Source organism: Meleagris gallopavo, chromosome 29, assembly GCF_000146605.3.
Source record: "Meleagris gallopavo isolate NT-WF06-2002-E0010 breed Aviagen turkey brand Nicholas breeding stock chromosome 29, Turkey_5.1, whole genome shotgun sequence".
Lineage (NCBI taxonomy): Eukaryota > Metazoa > Chordata > Aves > Galliformes > Phasianidae > Meleagris > Meleagris gallopavo.
The window spans coordinates 2,437,670-2,461,537 of record NC_015039.2 but is presented as its reverse complement, the minus strand read 5'-3'; the positions used below and the strand labels follow the sequence as shown (position 1 = coordinate 2,461,537).

Here is a 23,868-nt window from a genome sequence, read left to right as displayed (position 1 = left end):
TGCAGCCATGCCGCCACTGGAGCGATGCTCTGAAAGGGCAGAGGGGTCCGGCTTGGGGGGTGGCACTGGGAGATGCCACGGCTTCTTTCCCACCCTGGGACAGCCAGCAGACAGAGCACAGCGTGACCCATTTGCTGTGGTGGAGCTGGAGGGTTCAGAGTGCAAGAGCAGAGGCTGCAAGAACCAAGCTGGATGTTGCACTGGATTGGGTGTTGCATCAGGGCTGTATATTTGTCTGTGTGCAGGAACAGGTTCTGCTGAGATCAGAAATTGGGCTGTGCCCAGGAAGGGTGGTTGGGGCATGGTGGGGGCAAGGAAATGGCACAGCTCCAAGGAGGCAGAGCAGGGACATGGCCCTGCAACACTCACAGTGGGCACAGGGGAAGCCCCTGGAGGAGGGCATGGGAAGGGCTGAGGGAGGCAGGCACTGAGGAGGCTGTTTGGGCAGCCACGGGTGAACACATCATGGTGCAAGACAAGATATATCCGCTCCATGAGACATCTGTGTGTGGGTGTATGTGTGTGAACAGCTCCCTCCCACGTTGGAGCTGGGCTGGCAGTGCACACCTCACAGGCAGGGGACAGGGGAAGAGGATGAGTGAGGTCCCCCCTCCCAGGGCCTGAATCCTGGCTCTGGTGCTGCTGGCAGCGGATGAATGCAGGCAGACGTGGCTCCTTGTGAGCTGCAGAGGCAGCTGCTCTGCCTTCATGTGGGGTAGAGGGGAAGCAGCTGGGGATGCATCTCAGAGGCCACGTCCAACACCAGCTCTCTGGGACCAGAGACAGGAGCCCAAGGCTCACCAGCAGGCTTGCGTAGCTGGGAGAAGAGCTGCTTTTCTCTCCTGATACAAATCCTCAGAGGGGATAAATGCTGCTTATGCTGGGCTAGATATCCATAAGCAACAGGAGGCAATGATTTTCCTCTGCTGGAAGGACTTGAGAAAACCCACTGCAAGGAAAGAAAAGCCTTCAAAGCTATGTCTCAGCACCACAGCCACCATCAGGCACCATTTGGAGCTGGGAACAGCTTCAATTCTTCCTGGGGTCTTGGGATGAGGTGGTTGCAAGGATAAGCATGAAAACAAGGGGTTGTGCCAGAGCTGCTGGAGTACACCACCAGGTACATGGCTGACTCTTGTCATTGCTTTTCCCTCCTGACAGACCTCCACCCACGCTGGACAACGCACACCCCATCCCTGGCAGGTTCTGACAGCCCCGAGCCAATCACCAGGGACCCCTTCAACACCGAGGGGATGGCCACCACCCTGGCAGACATTGTCACCACTGTCATGGGCAGCTCGCAGCCTGTCGTGAGCCGTGGCACTGCTGATAACCTCATCCCTGTGTACTGTTCCATCCTGGCGGCCGTGGTGGTGGGGCTAGTGGCTTACATCGCCTTCAAAAGGTAAAGGGCTGGGGATGTGGGTAGTGGGAAGCAGGCTGTGCCCCCTGCTTTGAGGTCCTGCATTTGAAGCACTCAACAAAAGTGCCGCAAAATGAGGGAGGGCAGGAGCTGAAATGCTAAAAAATGCAGCTGAGGTGGTGAAAGGGAAGATTGCAGCAGGATAGGGGTGCAAGCCATGCCCTCCCACACCTTTATCACAAACACCCCCTGCTCAGCCCCCCCTGCTTGGGCACATCGTATCCGATCACACTCAGCAGCTCATCCCAGGGTGTGCACCTGGCCCTGCAGGTCAGGACTGGCTTGGCTGCTTTCTGTGCATCTCTGGGGGCACCAGGAGGGGGGTCAGTGCCCCCTCACATCCCTTCTCCACCAGGACCTCGTCCAAGGGCTCATGCATCTGCTCAGCTCCAATGTGTGCTGCCGAAACCGACCTCATCCATCCAAATCCCTGCCACTACCCTGGACTCAGCGGTGGTTCCCCTCTAGCCCCAGAGGGCACAAATCATACTGCTGCCTTCTTGTACACAGACCACGAGAAGGCAACAGTATAGGGGTTAAGGCACGGGTGTGACCATGAGAAGGCAGCAGCCACAGCTGCGCCTTCACGTGGGTACAGCGATGCACGTGGGGACCTGCATGCAGCCCTATGTGCCCCAGGGGCATGGGCACACCTGTGTGGGTCCATGCAGAAGGGGGCTTGGTCCTGGTCCATTGCAAAGCTTAGGAGCAAAAAGCAGAGCTGATTTAACCTGATGCATCTGCTGCAGAGGTTGAGCCAAAAGTTGCATGAAAAATGCACATCTCCTTGGGAAAATGCTCTCAAGCAGGGCACAAAGCAACAGACCCACTCCCAAAAGGAAAGGTGCGAGCAGAGGGATGCTGATCAGGGCGACAGTGACAGTGCCACCACCACTCTCTGTGCAGGTGGAACAGCTGCAAGCAGAACAAGCAGGGAGCCAACAACCGCCCTGTGAACCAGACGCCTTCCCCAGAGGGGGAGAAGCTGCACAGCGACAGCGGCATCTCAGTGGACAGCCAGAGCTTGCACGACCAGCAGCCACCCAACCAGAGCACGCAGGGACCAGGTAGGGTGATGGGGGCTGCGGGGTGGAAGGGGTGCGCAGCATCACAGCTCCTTAACACATTCCCCCATTGCTTGCCCTTCCCAGCACCAAAGGGAGACGGGAACCTGTATGCCAGCCTGCCGCCCAGCAAGCAGGAGGAAGTGGAGAAACTGCTGAGCAGCTCGGCGGAGGAGACGTGGCGGCAGCTGGCCGGGGAGCTGGGCTACAAGGAGGACCTCATAGACTGCTTCACACGGGAGGAATCGCCCGCCAGAGCGCTGCTGGCCGACTGGTCGGCCAAGGAGACGGCCACTCTCGATGCCCTCCTGGTGGCCCTCCGGAAGATCCAACGTGGGGACATCGCTGAGAGCTTGTACAGCGAGTCCACCGCCACCTCACCGGTGTGAAGGGCGGCCCCGGGGGGGGGGAGGTGCAGCCGGGGGTCCCCTGCCCTGCTGCCTCATCGCCTCCCCCCTCCCTGGCACCGAGAGCCCTGGAGAGGAAGATGGGGAGGATGAGGGGGCCCCCCACCCCTCCTCGCTTTATGGCCCTATATGCACTGAGCTCCTGTTTTCGGTATCGCCCCCTCCCACCGCCGTCTCCCCCTGGCAGCCCGTAACCCGGGCTCAGGGTCCTTCTCGGTGCCTGCTCCCGGGGCAGCCTTGAGGGCAGGAGCGAGCACCACTCTCAGGTCTCTCTCTATTTCTAACGCCTTCTCCTGGTTCCAGGTCTCCATCCTACTCTTTTTTCCATTGTCTTCATCACTGTTGTCTTCTGCTCCCATCTGAGGCCCCCAAATTCAGCTGCTTTCCCCAAGCTGCAAGTGAAGAGCAAAGGGGGGGTGGGCACAGAGAGCAGCAGAGCAGTTGCAGCAGGATTTGGGGATGGGGCTGTGCTCTGGGCTGGGATGGGGGAAAGGACTCTGTTTCCAGCGGCCTCACCTACACTGTGTAACTCGGAGTGGGCTGTTCCCATGCTCAGGGCTGGCAGGGTTTGGTCTTGATGAGGAGCAGACACCAAACACTGGGGGCAGCCCTAAGGAGAGCTCCAGGAGTGGAACACCAAAGTTATAAAGGGCTGAAAAAGTGCCTGGAACAGGGATGTGACAAAAGGGCTTTGCTTGTCCTTCCTACACCACAAACCAGGTGTCCCCTCACTGCACTGGCCCAGGATCGAAGCCACCCAGGTGCCAGACCTGCCCTGACCCCCAGCTCATAGCTTTGGGGTCCCAGCCCCAGCTCCTGTCCCAGCAGTGATGCTGGAGGAGCTGCCAGGTGAACACCCTGAGCTTTCCCCTTTGAGCTGCCATGGTCCTGGAGGACGTCCCCATAGTCCTGGAGGATGTCCCACTCAATGGGACAGGTTCACCACCTCCCTCTCCCGGAGGCTGTTGGCAGAGTAAGGACTGCAAGGCGAGTTCACGCATGGATCTGCATTCATCCCAGCCTCCCCGCTCACCTCGTGCTTCATTCAGAAGCTTTACCAAGTGCAGAAGGTGATTTTCTTTCCCTCTTTAAGGAGCTAAGCAAGACTTGTAAATAATACTGTGTCGTTTTACTAATGCTCAATGTTTCTACGTCTGGCGTGGATGACCTCTGCTGCAGCGCACCGCGGGCTGCTCGCTCACAGCATCGTGCCTGCAAGCTGAGCTTTCCCTTTTGCAGCCATGTCCTCGTTCCCACCTTGTCTTAAAGACTGGCCTTAAAGACTCAATGGAGAATGCAGGGAAATGCACACATGCACGCTCCAAAAATGATCGCGAAAATCGAAAGAATTGAAGGATTTGGCCATTCCAGGTTGTTGCAGAGAGAGCTTTGTTCTTTGCAGGCTGTTTCTCTTTGACTATCAGGAAGCACTTCAGGTTGCCCAAATAAGTTGTGGATTCTCCGTGCTGGAGATCTCCAAAGCCCACTTGGATGTGGTCATGGGCACCATCCCTTGGGGGGCACCGGGTGGACCCAGAGGTGCCTCCAGCCTCAGACAGGCTGGGATTCTCAAAGCTAATCTCAATGGGAACTGAGCACTTAATTCCTTTAAAAGCCTTTGGAATGTTACTGCCTGTGTTTTAGAAAATAATAGAGCACAGGCTGCATTTGGATCACACTGGGATGTTCAACGCCTCATGCAAAGCATCTGTGCAGCAAGAGCAGAGACCCCTTCATGAGAACAATTGTGCCATACCTTGACCACTGGCTCCACACACTGAACTTGTTGGACGGGAAGATTCAGTCCCAGCAGGACTACGTTTTCCATCTCTGCATCCTGAATCTCTCCCACCACTGAAGTCCAAGGGAACTGCCCCAGATGTAATCCCCTGGCTGGGGCACTGACTCCTCCAGACTAAGCCATTCCCATGGATGCTTTGGGACAAATGTAAATGCTGGTTGTCGCATTGTTGGTTTCATCAGTCCCTTTTTTTTTTTTTGGAAGAAGTGACTCAAATCAAGCACTGGGTACCGCCAACTCCGGATCCCAAACTGCCTGCTTCAGTCTGGCCAAGCCCACGTGTGCAGTGCCAGACATAAATTGCTTTTCTTCAGGACAATGTTGCCACAGTCTCAGGTTTCTATTGCCATAGCAAAGGGTCGTTTCCTCACCCTTCAACCAACCTCACGGCTGAGAAAACAGAGACAAACTCAGCATCCAAAGAGAAGCCACGGGATGCCTCGAATCCCACGTTGCAGGAAAAATAATAATATTAACAATAAAAACTAAAAAAAAAAAAGAAAAAGAAAAAGGGAAAAACAAGCCAAAGTTAGTGCTCGTCGGTACGTTTTGTGTCCTTTTCTAATGTTTCTGTTGTACAAAGAACGTGAGTTTCTCCACTTGTTCCCCCGATCCTTTCTGTAATACCAATGCCAGTTTATTAGAGAGTCTTACAGTGAAGAAATTGCCGTCGTAGAAGGAGTTTGTGGGTGTGCTGGGAGGGCTGAGCAGCATGAGGTGGGAGGGCATCTGCACGGGGGTCGGCTCGGCGGTTCTATCATTGTGTATCAGTTGGGTGCCAATAAAGAGCATCACAATGTTGGCGTGCCTCTTGGTTTTCCCCAAGCAAGAATCAAAGACTCATTTGGGTTGACTAAGAGCATCCAGTCCAACCATCAGCCCATTCTGCACCCTGAGCTGTCAGCACGCAGGGTTAACCACCAGGTCCTGCACAAAACTCCAGATCAAGGCATGTTTATTGGGGTAGGGGCAAATTTTTGCGTTGTGTCCAGGAAGAGGCTGGAAGGCTTCATTTCCAAGTAGGGATTTTTGATTCTAAATACACACACTTTGGCTTTGGGCAACCAAATTTCAGGGGAAAACATCCCTGTCTGATGGAGGACCAGGCTTTGGATGAGCTCCAGCACTCTTGGTGACAGGTCAACATCCCCCCCAAAAGAGCTGATGCCATGTCCCCAGTTATGGGCAAGCAGGAAGATAAAAGGGCAGTGGGGACTGCATGGGGCTGCTGCTCCGTTACTTTGCATAGGGTTGCGTGTGGGTTTGCACAGAAGTATTTACACATTGCAGTTTATGAGAGCTTGAAATAGGATGCTCCAATGTAACTGGTTTTATTTTCGACTGGCAGGAAATGTAATGAGGACCAGGACTACAGACACATAAAAGATCATTCCCCTTTTTTTTTTTTTCCAGGCTCCCACATGGTACTGCAAATAAACAAGGGGAAATAATTGCAATCAATCCATTAGGTTTAATCTGCTTCCTCTTAATCTCCATCCTCCCCTGGGAAAAAAGCTGGAGCAGAGAAGAGGAGCAGAGCCAGGCTGAAAGCAGAGCTGGAAGGTGTCTGCCTGCAGCACCCAGAAAAAGTTGGACCTATAGGCAGAATTGGGGTGTGTGTGTGGGGGGGGAGGGTTGTCAATGTGTACCCTTCACTCCTACACTGTCCCCATATCCATGGCTGAAGCAGTACTTCAGAGGGGGAGCTTTGCTAGGTGGTCTTCATGTGCAGGGTCAGCTGCAGTAGATGGTCCTTGGGGAGGGCAATCTGATTTATGATTAGTTCAGGAGGTGAAAAAAAAAAGAAAAAGGAATAATAAGATCTGGAAAGGAGTCTGATGTTTGCATGGGCTGCTGAGCAAGGCTTTGGGAAGGGTGCTGGGAAGCTTCCTTCCCCTCATTTATGGGTATCTGGAGAGGGAGAGGTCAACCCCAGGCTTAACCTCACCTCCGCTGCAGTGAGCTCAGTAGGGGACAAAGAAGGGCAGCTGTAAGCACTGGGACATAGGGACAGGACTGGACCCAAACTCCCTCTCCAGTCACATGCCATTGCTTGGCTGAGCCATCTCATCCCTGGCACAGGGTCTGAGATAAAGCCCTGAACCTCCACAAGCCATGGAATGGGGCCATCACCCCTCTCATTCCCCATGTCTTAGCAGATGCCTCCAGCCTATCCCATCCCTGGGGGTGGGGGTGCACTGCCTCCTGGGCACAGCCCTGTCCTCAAACCTCACCAGTCACTGAGAAAAAGAGAAATAAAACTAACCCCCCCTCCACAATGTATCAATATGCTTTCACCCCATGCATGAGCAGGGAGCTGCAGCCCTCCTTCTGTGTAGGAACAACGATGAGAATGGAGCTTCCAGAATTGCAGCAGGGCTTTACACGTGAAACAACAGCTCGCAGCACCCAGCTGCAGCTGAGGAGCGCTAATCTCACCTCCATTTCTTCCCCAAGCATCTGTCTGCCTCCACAGAGGAGACAAGCAAATGCTCCTGCAGGTCACCCCAAGGCTATGATGGGGACAGCAGGTGCAGGGCAGGGGGGATTTGGGGCACTCAGGTCCTGACCTCACCAGGGCACCATGAGCTGCCAGCAGTGCCTGCAGCAGCAGAGCTCAGCTCCCCCCCTTCCACCCCCAGGCAGAAATCTGCCCACCATATGGGCTGCATTCCCCCGTAATGGGAAGCAGGCATTGCATCACAAGGGGCTGTGCTGTCCCATCAGCTAGGCTCAGGAAAATGTGCATGGCCTGAGCCTCTGTGATTCTTGATGCTGGTTCATGTCTTCAAGCCCCAGCAGAAAGCAGTGCTAGGGTTGAAATGGGATAAGCCTGGCCCCAGAGGGCAGAAGCAGTGTGTCCAGTGACTTCCAAGGCAGAACAGAACAGGGAGAAAGGTGACTCAGGGTGTCTCTACATGGACAGGGGACACAGGGGGGCAGGGTGCAGATGTCCTGGCACAAGGAGTTGTGAGATGAGGACGTCTGGGTGGGGACAGAGCCAACACCATCCCCTGCAGCCACAAAGCCACTCTAATGTCATGCAGCCAACAGACAGCCCTCCCTCACTCATACGTGAAGGATTGTCCATATGACAAACAAAGCACAACCCACCTCACCCCCTTAGACATGGGGAAAACCCCTTCATCATGCACAGGGCAGCAAAGAGAGAGGGGAGATCTGCTCTGCCCCTCCTCACACCTAAATATCTCCCAGGTGACCCTGCTTGGCCACAGCCAGAAATAAAGCATGGGAATGGGAGGAGAGGTCTGGGTTTTAATGGATGTGGCCCTGCAAGCAGGGAGAGGGAAACAGCCCCAGGTGGGGTGCATTTAGGTAGAGAATTAATGGTGGAGGCAGTGTGAGAGTTGATACCTCAGCAAGGCAATGGTCTCCATGTACGTGCAGCTCCTATTGATGCTGTTGAATCATCTCTGTAAGTGCGTGAGGGGTATGAAACATTGCCCAAAACATGCTGAGAAAACCCAGATCCAGGAAGCTGAGAGTAAGGATGCAAAGGAGACACTCAGCAAACCCCATGGCAACCCTCAGCTAGGAAAGCCTGGGGATAAATGGGGGACATGTTTTCCCTCAAAGCATTGCTGTGAAATGCAGTTTGCTGCTGCACCACTGATGCAAGATGCAGTGACCGTTTGCAGATGCTGCCAAGGAGCCACTGGGGCGAACCACAGAGCTCTGCTTTGCATGAGGACAGCGGGTTGCCAGCAGTGCCCTGCTATGGAGAGGCCCTATGGCCAAGCAACGGCACCGCAGCACCGAGAGGGTCTGTAGGAAACCTGCCAGCAGCTCATTTTCCTGCTCTTTTAATTATTTCCTTTATTTTAGTATGAAAGGAGAAAGAGGAGTTGGGGGGGGTGAATGATTTACGGAGACCGGGAGAAAGTGGCCGTGCTGGTTTCCTTCCAAACACAGCTGAAGACAAAATCACCATGAGCAGGAAAAAGCCTCCCCAGGACCTGGCAGGGATGACTTTCTCCTGTTTCAAAGGCAGCGTGGGACAGATGAGGGAGATTTTCATTCCCAGGCAAATGGAAGTCCGGCTCCGCGCCCACCGCGGGATGGGACTGCTCCAAAGAGACGGGAAAAGTCCTCTGCTCAGGAGCAAAAAGCAGCTGAGACCCAGGCCTGGGCTGCAAGGTGGCTAACAGGGCTCTCATTACTTTGAAAGGTGGAAAAAGCAGCACGGTGCATTTGCTGCAGTCCTGGGCTGACTCATTTTTCCCATCTGAAAGACAAAGCGGACGTAAATCCTGCTCAGATACCAGCTCCCAGGTTCGTTTATTACTGTCTCGTTTTAGAATAAATATTTTATCCTTTTTTATCTCCAGCTGCTGTGTGTTGGAAACGTCTCCTTTTTGTAGTCAAGAGGGAAAAATATATATATATAAATAAAGAAAGAACAACCAAGAATGAAATTTTCATTAGATGCAAAACGAGACTTTCCCGTGCTGCCGAGCGCAGCCCCCGCTCCCAGCTGACGGCCGCTGGAGTTTTGCTGCACAAAACTACCGGATTAAGTTCTCAGGAATAAGGAGTTCTGGTTTTGTGAGTGGGGCAGGCGCCAGGAGGGTCGTGGGAAGGCAGTGGGGATGGCAGCCCCCTCCCCACCCCGGGCACATCCCTGCCACCCTCAGCGCTCAGGGCTGGGGCAGTCTGTCTTTAAGCTCAAATCCATCCCACGCAAATTTGTTTTTCCCCTGCGCGGCTCCGGAGCTGGAAGGGTTTTGTTCCATCTCTAATTGCTACAGACCTGCTTTGCAGCCTGGAATAATCAGGGTTTTTCTGCAGAGATGCTTCGGTTCAGCGCTGGAAAGCACCCAAAGGATCGCTCACACGGCTGCAAGGTCAGAGCCTGGAGGTGGAGAACAGTTGCAGATCCACACATGGATTTCAGCACCATTCAGGTTTTCCCAAACATCCCATGGGAAGCAGCACCCAGCAGTGGGCTGAGCCTGCCCGTGCCTTGCAGCACTGAGTGATGGCTTCTAAGCTGAAACACGATGCAGGAGGGCAGCCTGGGTTGGGGATGTGTTAATTATTATGAGTGCAATGAGGGAAATTAGTGAGGGGGGATAGAGTCACACAGTGCTGGCAGCGGAGCTGGGGGGAGCACAGTGATGGGACTGCAGCACCCATAGACCCTCACCCAACCAGCCAGGATCCCCACCCATCTCTGAGTCCGATGGGTCCCCTGGCCCCACACTGCACAGGGACACGGGGGCATCCATGCCTGCTCCCATCCGTGAGTCTGATGGGTGTCACAGTCCCACACCATGCATGGGGATGATGGGCAAAAAGCACGGTCCTGCTGGGGGTGGATCACAGCCACACACCTCTGAGAGAGGGGGAGGGAAATACCCCCCATGGCAGAGCTGCCTGCACAGCCCCAGGAAAGCACCGCCAAACAAACAATTTCCTCCCAAAGAACCTCAATTTTACACACGGAGTGAAAGGATTGAGACATTTCATGATTGAGCCCAGGCTAAGAGTTCCTGGGAATTGCCTGCGCAACCATATGGATTTGTTCCATGGCTTAAAAAACACAAACACAAAACCCCAAAGACACCACCCCCCACCCAACCCAGCCCCAGCTTCCCACCCCCTTCCTTCCTCCCCTCTGCTCAGAACACGCCAGGGCTGCTGGTTTCAATTAGCTCCATGATTAACTTTCTTCGTTTTATGGGCAGCTCCTGCCAGGCGCCCCATTGCCACCCCATTGCTGGTGGGGGCACGGTGATGACTGTGTCCCTGCCCCACTGGCGATGGGGTGGGTGAAGCTTTTTCAGCTCAGCATCCTGCGTGGTGAATGATGGCAGGCAGGGAAAACAAAAGGAAAGGGGAGAGAGGGAGAAAAAGGAGATGGAGGCAGAGAAAAGTGATGGATGGGGGTCAGGAAGGGCTGGGCAAGGTGGGATTTGGAGAGGGAGGGAGTGGGGGACCTAACGCTGCTTTGACACACACAGCTGCTGGGGGCACAGGGGAGGTGTGAAAGGTGAGGGCAGCAGGTGAAGGGCTTTATCTCATTGCTCCCACAATGCTCATGGCCTGGGATTCAGACCCCCCAGACTCCCCTAGGGTTTAGCCCCATGGCACCTCTGTTCCCCCCACAATACCCTGTACCCATAGGAACCCAGCATTGCCCAGTACTTCTCCCTGCTCCAGGAGAAAGGAGGGCCCCTGACCCCCATAGCCCCCCACCAGACCCTCCCTCACTGCAGGGTCCCCTCGCCAGCTGCGCTGCCGTCCCAACCCCAGCTATAAATCCTCCCCCAACATCGAACAGGCGCTAGAAACTGATTTAATTCTCATTTCCTTCTCTCATCTCAAGATTGAGCCTTTAATCCCCACAAGCCAGCACTCCCAGACCACTCATTCCCTCTTTCCCTCCCCGTCCCCCTGCCAGCATCCCATTGGGACTGGGCAGTGAGAAGGGCCACCTGGGCTCCAGCATTATTTGCCCCCTTCCCCACTGTTCATTTGCCAGGGAAATGAATCTATGCAGCTTCTTGGGGATGGGGGGGACACAGAGTGACACCTGTGGTGTCCCAATGTAGGGCTGGCTTTGCTCAGCAGCCCCATTGTTCCCTGCAAACGTGACACAAGGATGCTGCGCATCCCACGCATCCGTGCGGCTGTGCTGAGCGATGCACAAGCTGGAAGTCAGAGCTTGGCCCAGGCAGCGTGCACTCAATTAGCAGATTGGAGCATCGCTGAGAGCCAGGAAGCCTCAGAGAAGGTTTCTGCCAAAATTTGCATCTCAGCCCCTCGTTGCATGATCCCCCACCACATCCAGTCTTCTGCTCGCAGCCTCAGCTCTGCTAATTGCTAATGCTGGGTTGAGATGGGACAGAGTGAAGTGGGAGAAAAATGGGTCCTGAGAATGTATGTTGGGCTCTGAAATCTGACCAAAACATGAAGGTGGCTGAATCCAGAAGCTGGAAATTCCAGCTTGGAGGAGATGGCAGGTGGAGGCTGCAGATCATCAGTACAAAAGCAATGGGGAGCTGGGGTGGGGGAGCAGAGGTGTCCTGTACCCAAACTGGGGATGCAGGGGACAATAGGGGCAGGGACACAAGGTGGGACAGGGGTCTTTCTGCACCTCAGGGCTGCCTTTGTCCCAAGTAAAGGCAGTCACCTGTGTTACCAGATGTCATTCACTTCACCTCTCCTGCCAGCACTGTCTCTCACAGTGCTTTCATCACATAGAGCAGAGATAACTCCTACCCAGAGCTGAAGATAAGATCAGGTCGGCAGTGCTTGGGACACCTGAAACCAGAGTGCTTTTCTGGTGCCTTCTGCCTTTTTGCAGCCCAGCTCCCTCCCATCACTGCATGGGATAGCACAGCCCCAAGTGGCTCCAGCAAGGCTTCTGGTGCTTGTATGGCTTCTTTGTGCTCTCCTTCTGCACGTGAGGGATGAAATGGGGATCCTTTCAGCACGTCACATCCCATGGGGCTGCAGGCAATTGGATGCTGAGAGCTTGGGAAGCCGGGTTGCTTCCCCTTGAGGCCGCTGCAAAGTTTGAGTATGGGGTCCCTGTGCCTTGAGCCCATCCTCCCACCTCCCACAGGAAGCAGATCCTGTTTGCATAGAGTGAGCCCCAAAATGCTGCTCAACCCTATGGGCAGTGCCAGGTGGGCACCAGAGCTCCAGGTCCTGGCTGGGACGGGGTCCTGCAGCATGGGATCACTGCATGGAATGCACCATCCCCTGGGGCTGCTCGCTTTGAACCAACCCTTGGTGGGTGCAGAGGGCTGGGCAGCAGCAGGCGGGCGCTTTTAATCAGCCCAGAGTCACTCAAACGACGACTTTGTTCCCCAGAGAGACCTGCCCTTTCTTTGAAGTCACTACGAGTCCCCTAAAAAAAGGAGTCTTTTATGGGAAGGATAATTACTCCTCATTGCACTGGGGAGAAAGAATCAAAGGCGAACAGCCTCCGGAGCATCTTCTGTGGGTAGAAGTGTTGTCTCTGGCTGCCCCCACCCCGCGGCTGCCTCGGTCACCTCTCGGTTTTCATTCATGATGTTCCCAAAATAACTTTGCCTTTCTCATCAGGACAGGAAGCTGTAAGAAGCAAATCCAACCCTGAGCCTGCTCAGAACGCTGATTCCTTCGGTGTGCCGGGTCAGCTGAGGCTGCCAGCATTTGGGTAAGCAAAAACAGCAGAAAGGGCTTTTTAATTTCCTTGAAGCACAGCAAGTTGTCCGAATTTTGGCACCAACGTTGCTCTGCGCTGAATTCACTCGCAGCATCCAGCTCCCAGCAGGTTGCATTTCAGTGGATCTGAGCCTTCATTTTGAAGCTGTGCATCACAGAGTTTCAGTGCTGATCACCTATGGGGTTTCCACAACCCCGTGCCCTCCCTTGATCCCAGCAGCATCTCAAAAATTTAACACTATGCATCCTCACTGTCCATTGGGCTGGAAAGTGCTGGTGCTGTGGGGTGAAATGGGGCATGGGGCGGGGAGGTTTGCTGGTCAAGCACAAGAACCTTTGGCCAACTCAATGGAGGGGTGGCCAACCCAAGGAGGTGGAGTCATCGCCCCGGATGTGTTCAAGAAACATTTAGATGTTGTACTGAAGGATGTGGTTTAGTGGGAGATACTGGTGATAGGTGAATGGTTGGACTGGATGATCTTAGAGGTCTTTTCCAACCTTGGTGGTTCTATAAGGAAGGGTTGGCCAACTCAGGGGAAGGCTACCATTGGGAATTGGGAACCTCAGCGTTCTGGCTGTGGGGTGCTGGCTGTGAGGCTGATCTGGTGCTGAACGAAGGTTGTCCCCAGTGTGGGTGGCTGTGATGCAGGGTTTGGATGCTGCCACGTGGGGAGCACACAGGGACAACATTGGCCAGGTGCACAGAGCAGAGCCACGCTGAGCACCCACTGCTCCTCCACTCCCCCAGAGGCTTGCAGGGAGGGGTTTGGCCAGGCTGCAATCACACAGCGCTGTGACTGTTGCAGTCCATGGGCTGGAGCACATAGCATCCTATGGCGAGGGGTGGATGAAGCCTTTGCCCTCAGCCCTTACCTGGCTCAGAGCAACTGCAGCAAGGGCAGAAACCACCAACCTGAGCGAGCAGCTCCATCTCTGCGTGCAGGAGGTGGCACTGCGCACAGCCCCGAGAGGCACAGCTTCACACAGCACATCTGGAATGGGATGCACACATCTGCCCGCCGCCCTCCAGCTGTGCTGTGATGCACAGAGACAACCACAACCCTCCCCCCCACAGCCCCTGGGACGGCCGTGATCCAGCACTGATGGAGAACTAATATTTTCACAAGTTTCCCAGAGAGCACAAAGGGAGCCGGGCCTCCGCGGCCGCCAGCACATCGGAAACATTCACTTTCCCCATCTCTTTTACACGCCTGTTATGCAGTGGTTTTAAGACACTCCTGACCCAGGCTGTCATATTTTAAGACTTCATATTCAGCGCTGCAGGAGCTGTTTGGGCGAGACGGAGCTCTGTGTGCGTGCATGGAAAAGCACCGCCACCATAAAACCACATGGGAGCGTTTTCTTCTCTCAAAGGACGACAAAAAATGCATTAATGGATTATTATTATTAAGCTGGAGGAGTGACAAATAATCCACCTCCGAAGAATTCCGTAGTGAGAAACAGCTGTGTAGCATTCGGTCATAGCAAATTGTTTTGCAAAGCCCAGCAGCTGGCCAGCATGGAGCAAAAGAAGGGGGAAAGGAGGGTCTGCATCCTGAAAATGATTCATCCACCAGGTGAATCGGTTTGCTCTTTGGTTAAATGATTGGCACCAGAAATAGGTGTTCGATGAATTTGCAGCGGATAAATAGATGAGAGGGGGAAAGCTGATGTCTGGCCAAGGCTCAGCACCATCCTACTGAAATCTGGTGTTGGTAACAGAGCTCCAATCTAAATATGTTCCACATGAGTTTGTGTTTCTCTTGTAGCGGGATGCAGCAGCAGGGACTCAAAAAGTGACCTCAAGACTTTCACTGGGATTGAGAAATCTCTGCCCAGCTCGTTGGCTCCTCTCCCCCTACAAATGGACAGAGAACAAAGGAGCATCATCTGTGCACGAGCACTGCAAGTCGCAGTTCATCTCAAGATAGAGCCTGAGATTTCCCAACTCCTGCTGCCACGCATCTCTTTCCTTAATCAAATGGAAAATGACTCAAGAGGCAAAAAAAAACACAAAACCAAACACCCATCTGTGTGACCTTCAGTTGCCCGTTGGGGACGTGGAGCCTTTCTGGGCACAACAGCAGGGAAGCAGCCGCTCGCTCCCAGCGCTGCCTCTTCAATCCGGCACCGAGACGCGACGCTGTGATTTTGTTAATTAAAACGTCTCCGTCTGCTCGATGTGTGCAGGGACAGAGCGTGGGGATGTGACAGCAGAGCGGCCCCGCTGGCTGTTGCTGACACACGCAAAATGAAAAGGAGCGATGCTGGGGATGGAAATGAAGCGTTCTGAAGGAGGGATTGATGCTTCTGCTCCCGGCCCTGCAGGCGTTGTGTCTCAGGCTGTCACTTTGGTTCTCTGACCCCAAGCTCCTGGTGCTGTGGGATCCGTTTGTCCGTCCCCAAAAGCTGACACCACACTGTGATGCTTTCGACACCCATCAAACGCCACATCCCCACCTGCTTCCCCTCCGCTGGCAGCTGAGCAAAGCCCTCCTCTTCTCCAGCTCCTGGTTTATATCTGGAGTTGGAAGAGCCTGGAAACATCCCCGTCACCTTCCTGTGTCCCCAGTCCCCAGTTCTGTACACCCTGAGGCTTTGGGCACCCCCAGCACAGCCTTACCCAGTGAGATGGAGCAAGGCAGCAGTGTGGTCTCCTCCTAGGAAAATCCAGCAGTGGGCTCCTGTACCAGAGGTGTGATGCAGAACTCGTAGGAGATTTTACATGATTTTATTCACTGTTTCCTCCCCTCCTGGCTGACACCCCGCTCCATACCTGCTGTGCCTGCAGGGCTCCTGGCTCTGCTCTCTCACCCATTCCGTGCTGCAGCCTTCATTGGATGTTCCGACTGGGAAAGAGCTCACCTGGACCCACAACATGTTCAGCACTTTGCTAGGACCGAGGGGAAAGGAAAACACAGCTTTGTTACCCCTAATTGGAACAAACCCACAGACCTCTCCTTGGCCCCTGGCAGCAGCAAGCACTTCCCAAGGAAACCGAGAGCACTCCCTACACCTTTCAGCCTCCTCCATATTAATTTAAAACCAATTAAACTCCATCACACCTGGCTTCCTCCCCATCTCCCCCCTCAGTGGATGCAGGTGAGCAGGGCTTGGGGGTGGACACAGCCTTGAGCACCGTGCAAACACCCCCTCTCCTCCCCCCCTGGGAGCTGTAAGGAGCTTTTATCAGCTTGGATGGGATTTCTAGCGGAAGGAAGATAACGGATACAGCTTTTCCAAGGGAAAAAATAAACAGCCCCAACGATGGAGACAATGCTGCTGGGTTTACTGCTCTGTAAATCAACCCCCCCCCAGCCCCAGGGTAAATCATCGCCTCCTCTCAAACAAAGTCCAGTTCTGGGACAACGGGAACTGAGGGAAACATTATCCCATTTTCCGTCTCTGTTCCCCCCCCTTGGGAGGAGACTTGGGTTTTTCAGTGAAAGGCACCGCAGATATTTGGGGGGGTTGGATTTTGGCAGCCGGCACCTCCCCTGCTTTCCATCAGCTGCAAACTCTCCGGTTCCCAACGAGGGGAAGAAACAAATAAATAAAAGCTGCTATAAAAGCAGGCACGTTCTGCAAAGATTTGGGGTGACAGAAAACCTCAGCTTCCTGTTTATAACCAAAAGAAGAGTTGGAGGGGGGTAATATTTTGATGAACTTTAATCCACTCCACTCTCTGAACTGCCTTTGCACAAATGACCCTGTGGTTTGGCTCTGTCCCGTACTGCCTGTGTTCCCTGGGATGCTCCAGAAGCACCTCCACCTCTTCTGCCCCGTAGAGAGAAGAAGAGCTGAGGACAAATGGGTGCAGCTTGAAGGAGGTACAGGGGTCCCAAACTGCTGTGCATCCTGGGCACAGAAAGGGCTGGAGGCGACCTGGATGCAATAACTCATAGAAAGAGCCCGTGCTGGTGCCTCCGCAGACAGCACAGAGTTCAGATGTGAAATCATCCCCCCCTCCCCTAAAGAAATGCCTTTTCCCTGTGACATGAGCAAGGCCTGGCAGGCAGCAGCTGGGATAGCTCAGATTTACCTCCTACCTCCCATCACTCCCACTTCCAGGTCGGTGATTAGCATGTCCCATCTCCCCAAGCTGTGCTCACTGCTTGCAGATGTTTCTTGCTCAGCAGCAATAGAATCACCCTCCCAGGGGCTGAGGCTGCGTTGCTCCCTGTGCTGCCACAGGGTGACAGCCCCATACCCAGCACGTAGTGGGATCACAATGGGACTGCACTGATTTTCCCATCTTTGAGGCAGAAAGTGGCTGCTTCCTGCACCTGTGCACCAACCTCTGCATTTCTGCACCAGTTCACAAATTCAGCCTGAATGTTCCATAGGAAGGCAGCCAGCAGGACCTGCTTGCACCATGCACTGCCATCAGCAATGGTGACAAACCTCATTCTGCCAGCAGGACAGTGGGAGTGGGGTACCCAACTCCTCTCTCAAATTTCTCCATTCTCTATATTTTGGGGCTCGTGGCCCCATTTCCAGCATGGATGAGATGCAGGGACCTCCCCTTGCTGAACCCAGGATGGCTGCAGCTCTGTCCCCACCCCGGATCCATTTTGGATCAATGCATGTCTAGGCAGGAGGTGAAAGGTGAACACATTAAAATACACTTAGCAAACACCATCTGCAGAGCTGGTGAGAAGGTGAAGGCAAGAAATCATTGTCCCGGAAGGCACAGTGGGAGAGAGCTTCATCCCATGGGTGATAAATGCGTGGATGTGCTGAGCTCCCAGCAGTGAACTCAAAAGGAGTAAAGAGCAGAGGAACTGTGCTGTGGGTGAGGGGAACTGCAGAGCAGAAAGCAGAAATTGCATGGGAAAAGGTTTTTGGCTAAGACAGCCAAAGCCCTGCATCTATCCCAGTCAATCTGTCCCCAAAGTCAGGCACTTTATGCCAAATGCTGGGGGTGGAGAGGCCACAGCTTGCACCTGATGGCACCCAAATCCAGGCCTTGTCCTGCTCACTGCATTGCAGAGAGCCATGTCCAAAGCAACAGAGCCAAGGGAAAGTTGGGATCAGTGCTCAAAGCAGGACTGATGGGGACAAGAGGGAGGTGGTTTGGATTCAACAAAGCATCACTGCAGAGCATTGCGCAGGGCTGCCAGGAGCATCCATTGATCGGGGGAATTTATTCCCTGAGGACTTACAGGAAATGGTTTGAATCAATTTAGCCCCAATTATCACACCCGTCACATAAGAGCAGGGGAAGAAATAGCTTTTCCAGGCAGCAGAAACCTCTTACAAAGGCGTGCTACCCGAAGGAGAGCTCACAGGGATCCTTGAGGATGCCCCAGTATCTCCAACAAAGAGCTTAAGTCCTCAAAAAAGAATAAAGCAACCCCACTGGGGAACAGCCCAGCATCTCCATGTAGGACTTCTGGCTCTGCTAGAGGGCAGAGCAGCTTCCCAAACCCATGGAAACATTTTTGTGCCTTTACAAAAAGGAACCTCAGTTACAAAGCGCCCAACCCTGAGCTGATGGAGGCGAAGCTGTCCCACTGCATCCCCAGCTCAGGGATGGGATCATGTGCAGCAGTGACAGCCCCTCTTGTAGCAACTGCACCTGAGGGGTTGTGCTTCATTCTAACATGGAGAAAAAGGGGGGAAAAAAAAATAAAAATTAAGGATGGTAGATTTTTTGGCACCTGGATCTCAAAAGCTTGCACGGAGCAGAAGGGAGCACTGAGGAGGTTGGTGGCTGTGCAGCAGCAAGGTGGTGCTGGTTCTTGGTTTATGAGCACTTAATGCCTCTCAGTTGTTTTTGCAGAGCAAATCAGGCAGCAGAACACCATGCAAAGGGTGGCCATGGGCTGGGTTCATTGCCCATAGGGATGTCAGCACCAGGAAACACCACAGCCCCATTTTGTGTTACAAACACCACTCGTGCCTTAGTGGGATTTGGGCACAGAGCACTTTGGGGAATGAGGACGCGCACCCCAAAACTGTACTCAGGAGATCTCCCCACAGCTGGCACTGCTCCACGGGAGGCAGCCAGGGATGAGGGGATGATGCTCTCCAAAGGAGGCACTGAGCCCTATTTGGCTCTGTCCCCATGCCACATTGGCTGTGGGACAGCAGGACAGGGCCACCTGCCCGCATGTCATCGCCATTAGCTGCCAGCTGTGATGTCGGAGCACGGGGATTTTAACTTCAGAAGGAGAAATCAGCAGTGAAACAAAAGACAGAGGGATGCCCAAGCAGTACTGTCGGGGAGGAGCAGGGAACCTGCAATGCTCCCAGTGCTGGGGTCACCACCTGCAGGGACCCACCAGTGCCTCTGGGATAGGCGAGACCCAAGCACCATCAGCTCCAGCAGAGTGCATCCAGAGACCCAACTCAGAGGGCAAAGCTATCAGCAGAGGGAAACATCCCCCAGAGACCTCCCACCAGCAGCCAAATCCCAGCTCCCTAAAGAGCAGCCTCTCCTCCAGCACACAGCACAACCAGGCCTCCAGGCACTCGGGTAAACACTCCATTCCTCCAGAAGGAGCCAGGAATTCATGTGACCCACACTATTTATTTGTGGAAGTTCATTTCTCCCATCCTGGCACTGCTCATCCCGCTTTCACACTGACTTTAACTCCGAGACCAAAAATCACTGACCCTTTGTGTTTAACCCCTCAGTGCTTGGGGTCCTGGGTGAGGAGACAGCCAGCATCACTGAGATTCTGAATGCATGCAGATGGGAATCCTATAAATACTCCTGACCGTTCCCTACCCTCTTGGATCCTTCCAGCAGCCCTGCCTCCTCCGTGCCTTTCCCAGCCCTGCTGTCTGCTTCTTGCTACCTTTTCCCTCCTGACCACGTTTGGGCCCCCATTCTCTCACAGTCACAAGACTTGGGGGGCTGCAGGGAGAGCTGGGCATTGCGCCGTGGATGTGTTATTATTCTTGGCCCCTGCTGGAGGGGAATGTGCTGCCAGCAGAGCCTGGGGGGCCGGGCTGATAGCAGGAGCAGATACTGGGAGCTGAGTGCAGTCACAAAACATCTGGATGGAGCAGCACAGCACCGAAATGCCCGGAGTCAGTGGGCACAAAGAGGGACCAAACATCCCTCCTCTCTTTCCCATCTCCTGGGATTTATCCCTCCCCAGTTCCTGGAGCAGCTCAGTGCAGTGCCCATAGAGCAGACACAGACATCATGCCCTCCTGGCTCTCTCCAAATTGGCCGTGGGACAAGCATGCTGCTCCCTGCCCCCCTTTTACTGGAAAACACTCATCTCCCAACAGGAGTCATTTGACAAAAAGGAAAGGCCATCTCTGGACACTTTTCTTGCAAAATGATGTCACTTCACCTTGCTTACCCCAGGTCATCAGCTTGTGTGACCCCATCAGCACCGGCAATCCTGATGGCAAACCCTTCTGCTCCCAAACGTCACCTCCCATGGTGAGGCCCACCACGTTGGCTGCACCCGAGCTGCACTCACACTGGGGGTATTTCCAGGCCTGCCTCTTCCCAAACACCATGGGAAGGAATGAGTGGAAAGTGCCTCTCTCCCTTTCGTTCCCAGAAAGGATGTTTTGGCTGGGAAAGAACTCATTGCACTGCTCAGCCACACTGGGAGCCAAGTCCCAAGATTTGGCTTGGTGAGGAGGTCACAAGAGCTGACCCCATTCAACTGCTCATAGCCAGGGGGGCTGGGAGTCCTAGGGGCCATGAGCCCTGCAGGTCATGAGCCACAGCCCCAGCAGCCTTGCAGCCACGTGCTGGGTGCACACTGAGCCCCACACCACACACAGGGATCCCCAGAGCATCCACGATCCCGAGCAATGCGAGCTCAGTAAGATCGCAGCCATCTGGCTTCGCTTTCTGCTACGGAGCTCCAGACTGAGCAAAGAGAAAATAAAGGATAAAGCCATCAATTGAGACAAACTCGCCCCAGCCCTCACCCATCGGTGCAGGGGCACGGCCAACCCTTGACTCAGAGCTCCAAAGCCTTCAAAGGGCTCTTTGTCTGCAGCATCCCCACCAGCATCAGCCCAACCACAGTGCGAAGCTGCCTGCAGGAAGGGATGCAGGCAGTGGGGATGCTGCTGGGCCCCCTGGGCATCCGTGCTGTCACTGGGCTCCTTCCACAGCATCACCAGCACAGCACCGTCCTCCCACAGGCAGCAAAGCATCCGGCAGCTCTGCTCGCCTACATCAGGCTGAAACATCTTTGGATAGCTGTGCATGGGAAACACACACGCTGCTGGATTTAAGCAACCACTGGAGCCATTCCTCCCCTGGGATTTGGGGCACCAGTGCCGGCAGAGCAGCCAGGACCCCCCTGATCCCACTCTCAGGAGCCAGAAACCAGGAACTGCTCCCTCCAAAGCAACCTGCCGCTCTCACAGTCCCAAGCTGTGATTTATTCCATCAATCTTTGGATTGAGTCCTACATACATTTCCAGTTTCCCTGGGAGGTTCGGAGTTTTTCCTTCCCCCCTCCACACGCTCCCTTTGGCATCAGCTGTGCTTTTGGATGGGGAGGAGGGGAGTGGGGAAAGCAGCCGGAATCGGATTGCAACCTTCACACGTTTCCAGGATTGTGGAGCCGTATTTCCCACCATGAAGGCTGCAAACCTTAATCTGTCAGGGCCACCTAAACAGAAACACATGGCTGCAGCTCAGCTTGCCAGCGAGCGACAATAAAGGGAGGAATCAAAGCAAGGGAGAAATTAAAGGAATCACCCATGGGAGTGAGGGGTGAGGCAGAGACAGTGTGGGGCAGCCAGCCTGGGATGTGGGCAATTTGATGCCTTTTGCAAAAAATGGGAGATGAAAGATATTTGGAGCTGTAAAGGAGGGGAATTTGAAGCCTGTACAACATGGAGTGGGCAGGAACATGGGACAGGCCGAGGGACTGGAGGTCCACGATGCCTAAGGACTGGATGATGCCCTGTGCAATGGGGGAAACTGGGGACAGCAGCATCAAAACAGGAGCTTGCATGTGGGCTGTGCATCCTTACATACCATTCCAGGGAAAAAATCCCACAGAAGTACTTAAAATATTTGCATTAAGTATCCAACAAGCCTATCAGGATTAATAGCATTACAGCAAATACCAGACAAATTAATAACCATTAGATCGTCATGTAAAAGCACTCCTGGAGCTGGCTGCCCTAAGCCTCGCTGTAAATCACTTTGCTATCAGCAGCCAATCCTTTGTTCAGGATCTGAGCTCTCCTTCTAGCAGCAGCACCTCACAGTGCAGATAAGGGCATCCCCACAGCACCGTGCATTGCATTGAGTGGGCACTGCCCAGCACTGGGAGGGAAACCACAGCTGGAACCGTGCAAAACCGAATGGGTTTGCATCAGTGACACATTGCAGCACCCAGTTCTGCCCCACCTGCTGTCCTGCATGGGGCTGAGCTTGCAGAAAGATGCCCACACATTGCCCGGGGAGGAGGAGGGATGCTTTGGGGTTAATGGAGCACTGGGAAGGATGCAGCTGATTCCCAGCTGCCATAAATCCATGACCTGCTCCATGTAACCCACCACCCTGGCACTGTTCCCTCCCCATTCCCACCCACTGAGGCGATGGCAGCGGCAGTTCTGCAGCTGGGGGTGTGCAGAGAACCCTTCAGGCTCAGCCCCTTGAAATTAGGAACGGTCGTAGAATCACAGAGCAGCTTGGGTTGAAAGGGATCTCAAAGACCATCTGGGGCCAGGCAAGGCTTCCCTGATACGTAACAGAGAAGCAGAAGGGCACGGGATGGAGAGAGTTCACTTCTCCAAAGCAATTACATCACCCCGCCTCCCGAATAGCTCTGCAAGTTGACCTCCGCCACGTTCAATCCCTGAGATTAATTACCAGGGTTAATCACAGCTCTAATAGCCAGCTTAGTCAGCATTACGACACCTCATCCTGCGGCTCTGCTGCTTACCTGGAAATACAACCCTGCCCTTTCCTGACCCATCTGGGCAGAGAAGCTCCTGCCTTCCTGGGAGCGCTGTATCAGCCAGGATTTACCTTATTTTTTCACACCATTATGGTTTTTCTCCCTGCCCTTAGGCTCAATCACCCATTCAACCCATCCCAGCCACTATTTCTTCCAGTTCAACCAGCATCTGCCTCCATTCCCAATGTCCCACCGAGCGGCAGAGCCTTTGTCACACACACCTGACCCCCCAACCCATGCCATCACATCCCCACTGAATGGGGACGGACCCATCCCAAACCCACAGCCCAACCGCTGCCCTCCGAGCTGACAGATGTTTCCTATAAATAACCAAACAAGGAGCACAAAAGCTGCAGAAATACGGAGCGCAAATCCAATTAGGTTGGAAACATTCCTTGCTGGGCGAGCAAAGGGTCTGCGGTTAATCAGCTCGCACGGTGCATCACGATGGGAGCAAGGGAGGGATTTGGGTCCTGCATTCATCCTCAAACCCAGCTGGATGGGGCAGAGAAAGCTGTGATCCATCCCCATCTCTCTGTCTGCTTTAGAAGCAAGAATGTGAAAACCTGAGCCAAAAAGGGGAATTCGCCAAGGGAAGAAGGGGAAAGAGAGCTTTGGAGTTTTGCTTTATTTCCTATAATAAGGATTGATTTCTCTCCCGCTGCGCTCTTGGATTTTGGCTCAGGATCTGGGGCTTCTCCAGGAGCCGGCCTGCAGGGTGGGTTTCACTTAAATGGACAATTTGTTGCCTTAATGCTCTGCAACCTCAAAAGCCACAGCGCAGTGGGGCTGTGTGGCTGCTCCTTTCCCCTCTCAGGTCAGAGCCATCCAGGAACCACAGCATTGCAGTGCCACGAGCTTCTCAAAGACCACCCCAATGACTTTCGGTGTTCAAGGGGGGTAACCTCAGAAGAGATCTTAAAAGCAGCCCCAAACCCCAGCGCAAAAATCTGTTAATCCAGCAGCAGGAGTCTGGCTAAGACACAGCAGTGGAGAGGCTGAAGTGGAGCAAATTCAGCCTCCAGACACGGCTTTTGTTCCTAAATCACAGCAAAAATTAACCAGAGACTGGTTGGGAAATAAAAAAAAA

The 23,868-nt window shown here is 54.0% G+C and overlaps 1 protein-coding gene and 1 long non-coding RNA gene across 2 annotated transcripts in view; one reads left to right on the top strand and one right to left on the bottom strand.

The window, feature by feature from the left end:
* NGFR (nerve growth factor receptor) overlaps nucleotides 1-5,496 on the top strand; it is an 11,720-nt gene extending 6,224 nt beyond the window's left edge. The window contains exons 4-6 of the mRNA XM_010724547.2: nucleotides 1,162-1,405; nucleotides 2,330-2,490; nucleotides 2,575-5,496. Coding sequence (XP_010722849.2) covers nucleotides 1,162-1,405; nucleotides 2,330-2,490; nucleotides 2,575-2,876 — 707 coding nt within the window. The 3' untranslated portion in view covers nucleotides 2,877-5,496. The remainder of the gene's footprint in view (nucleotides 1-1,161; nucleotides 1,406-2,329; nucleotides 2,491-2,574) is intronic.
* An 8,904-nt stretch (nucleotides 5,497-14,400) lies between these two features.
* Nucleotides 14,401-16,336, bottom strand: LOC109371117. The gene is made up of 2 exons (XR_002121809.2): nucleotides 15,650-16,336; nucleotides 14,401-15,557 (listed from the first exon to the last, which is right to left on the bottom strand). It is a non-coding gene; the product is annotated as an uncharacterized LOC109371117 (long non-coding RNA).
* Between the last annotated feature and the right edge of the window lie 7,532 nt (nucleotides 16,337-23,868).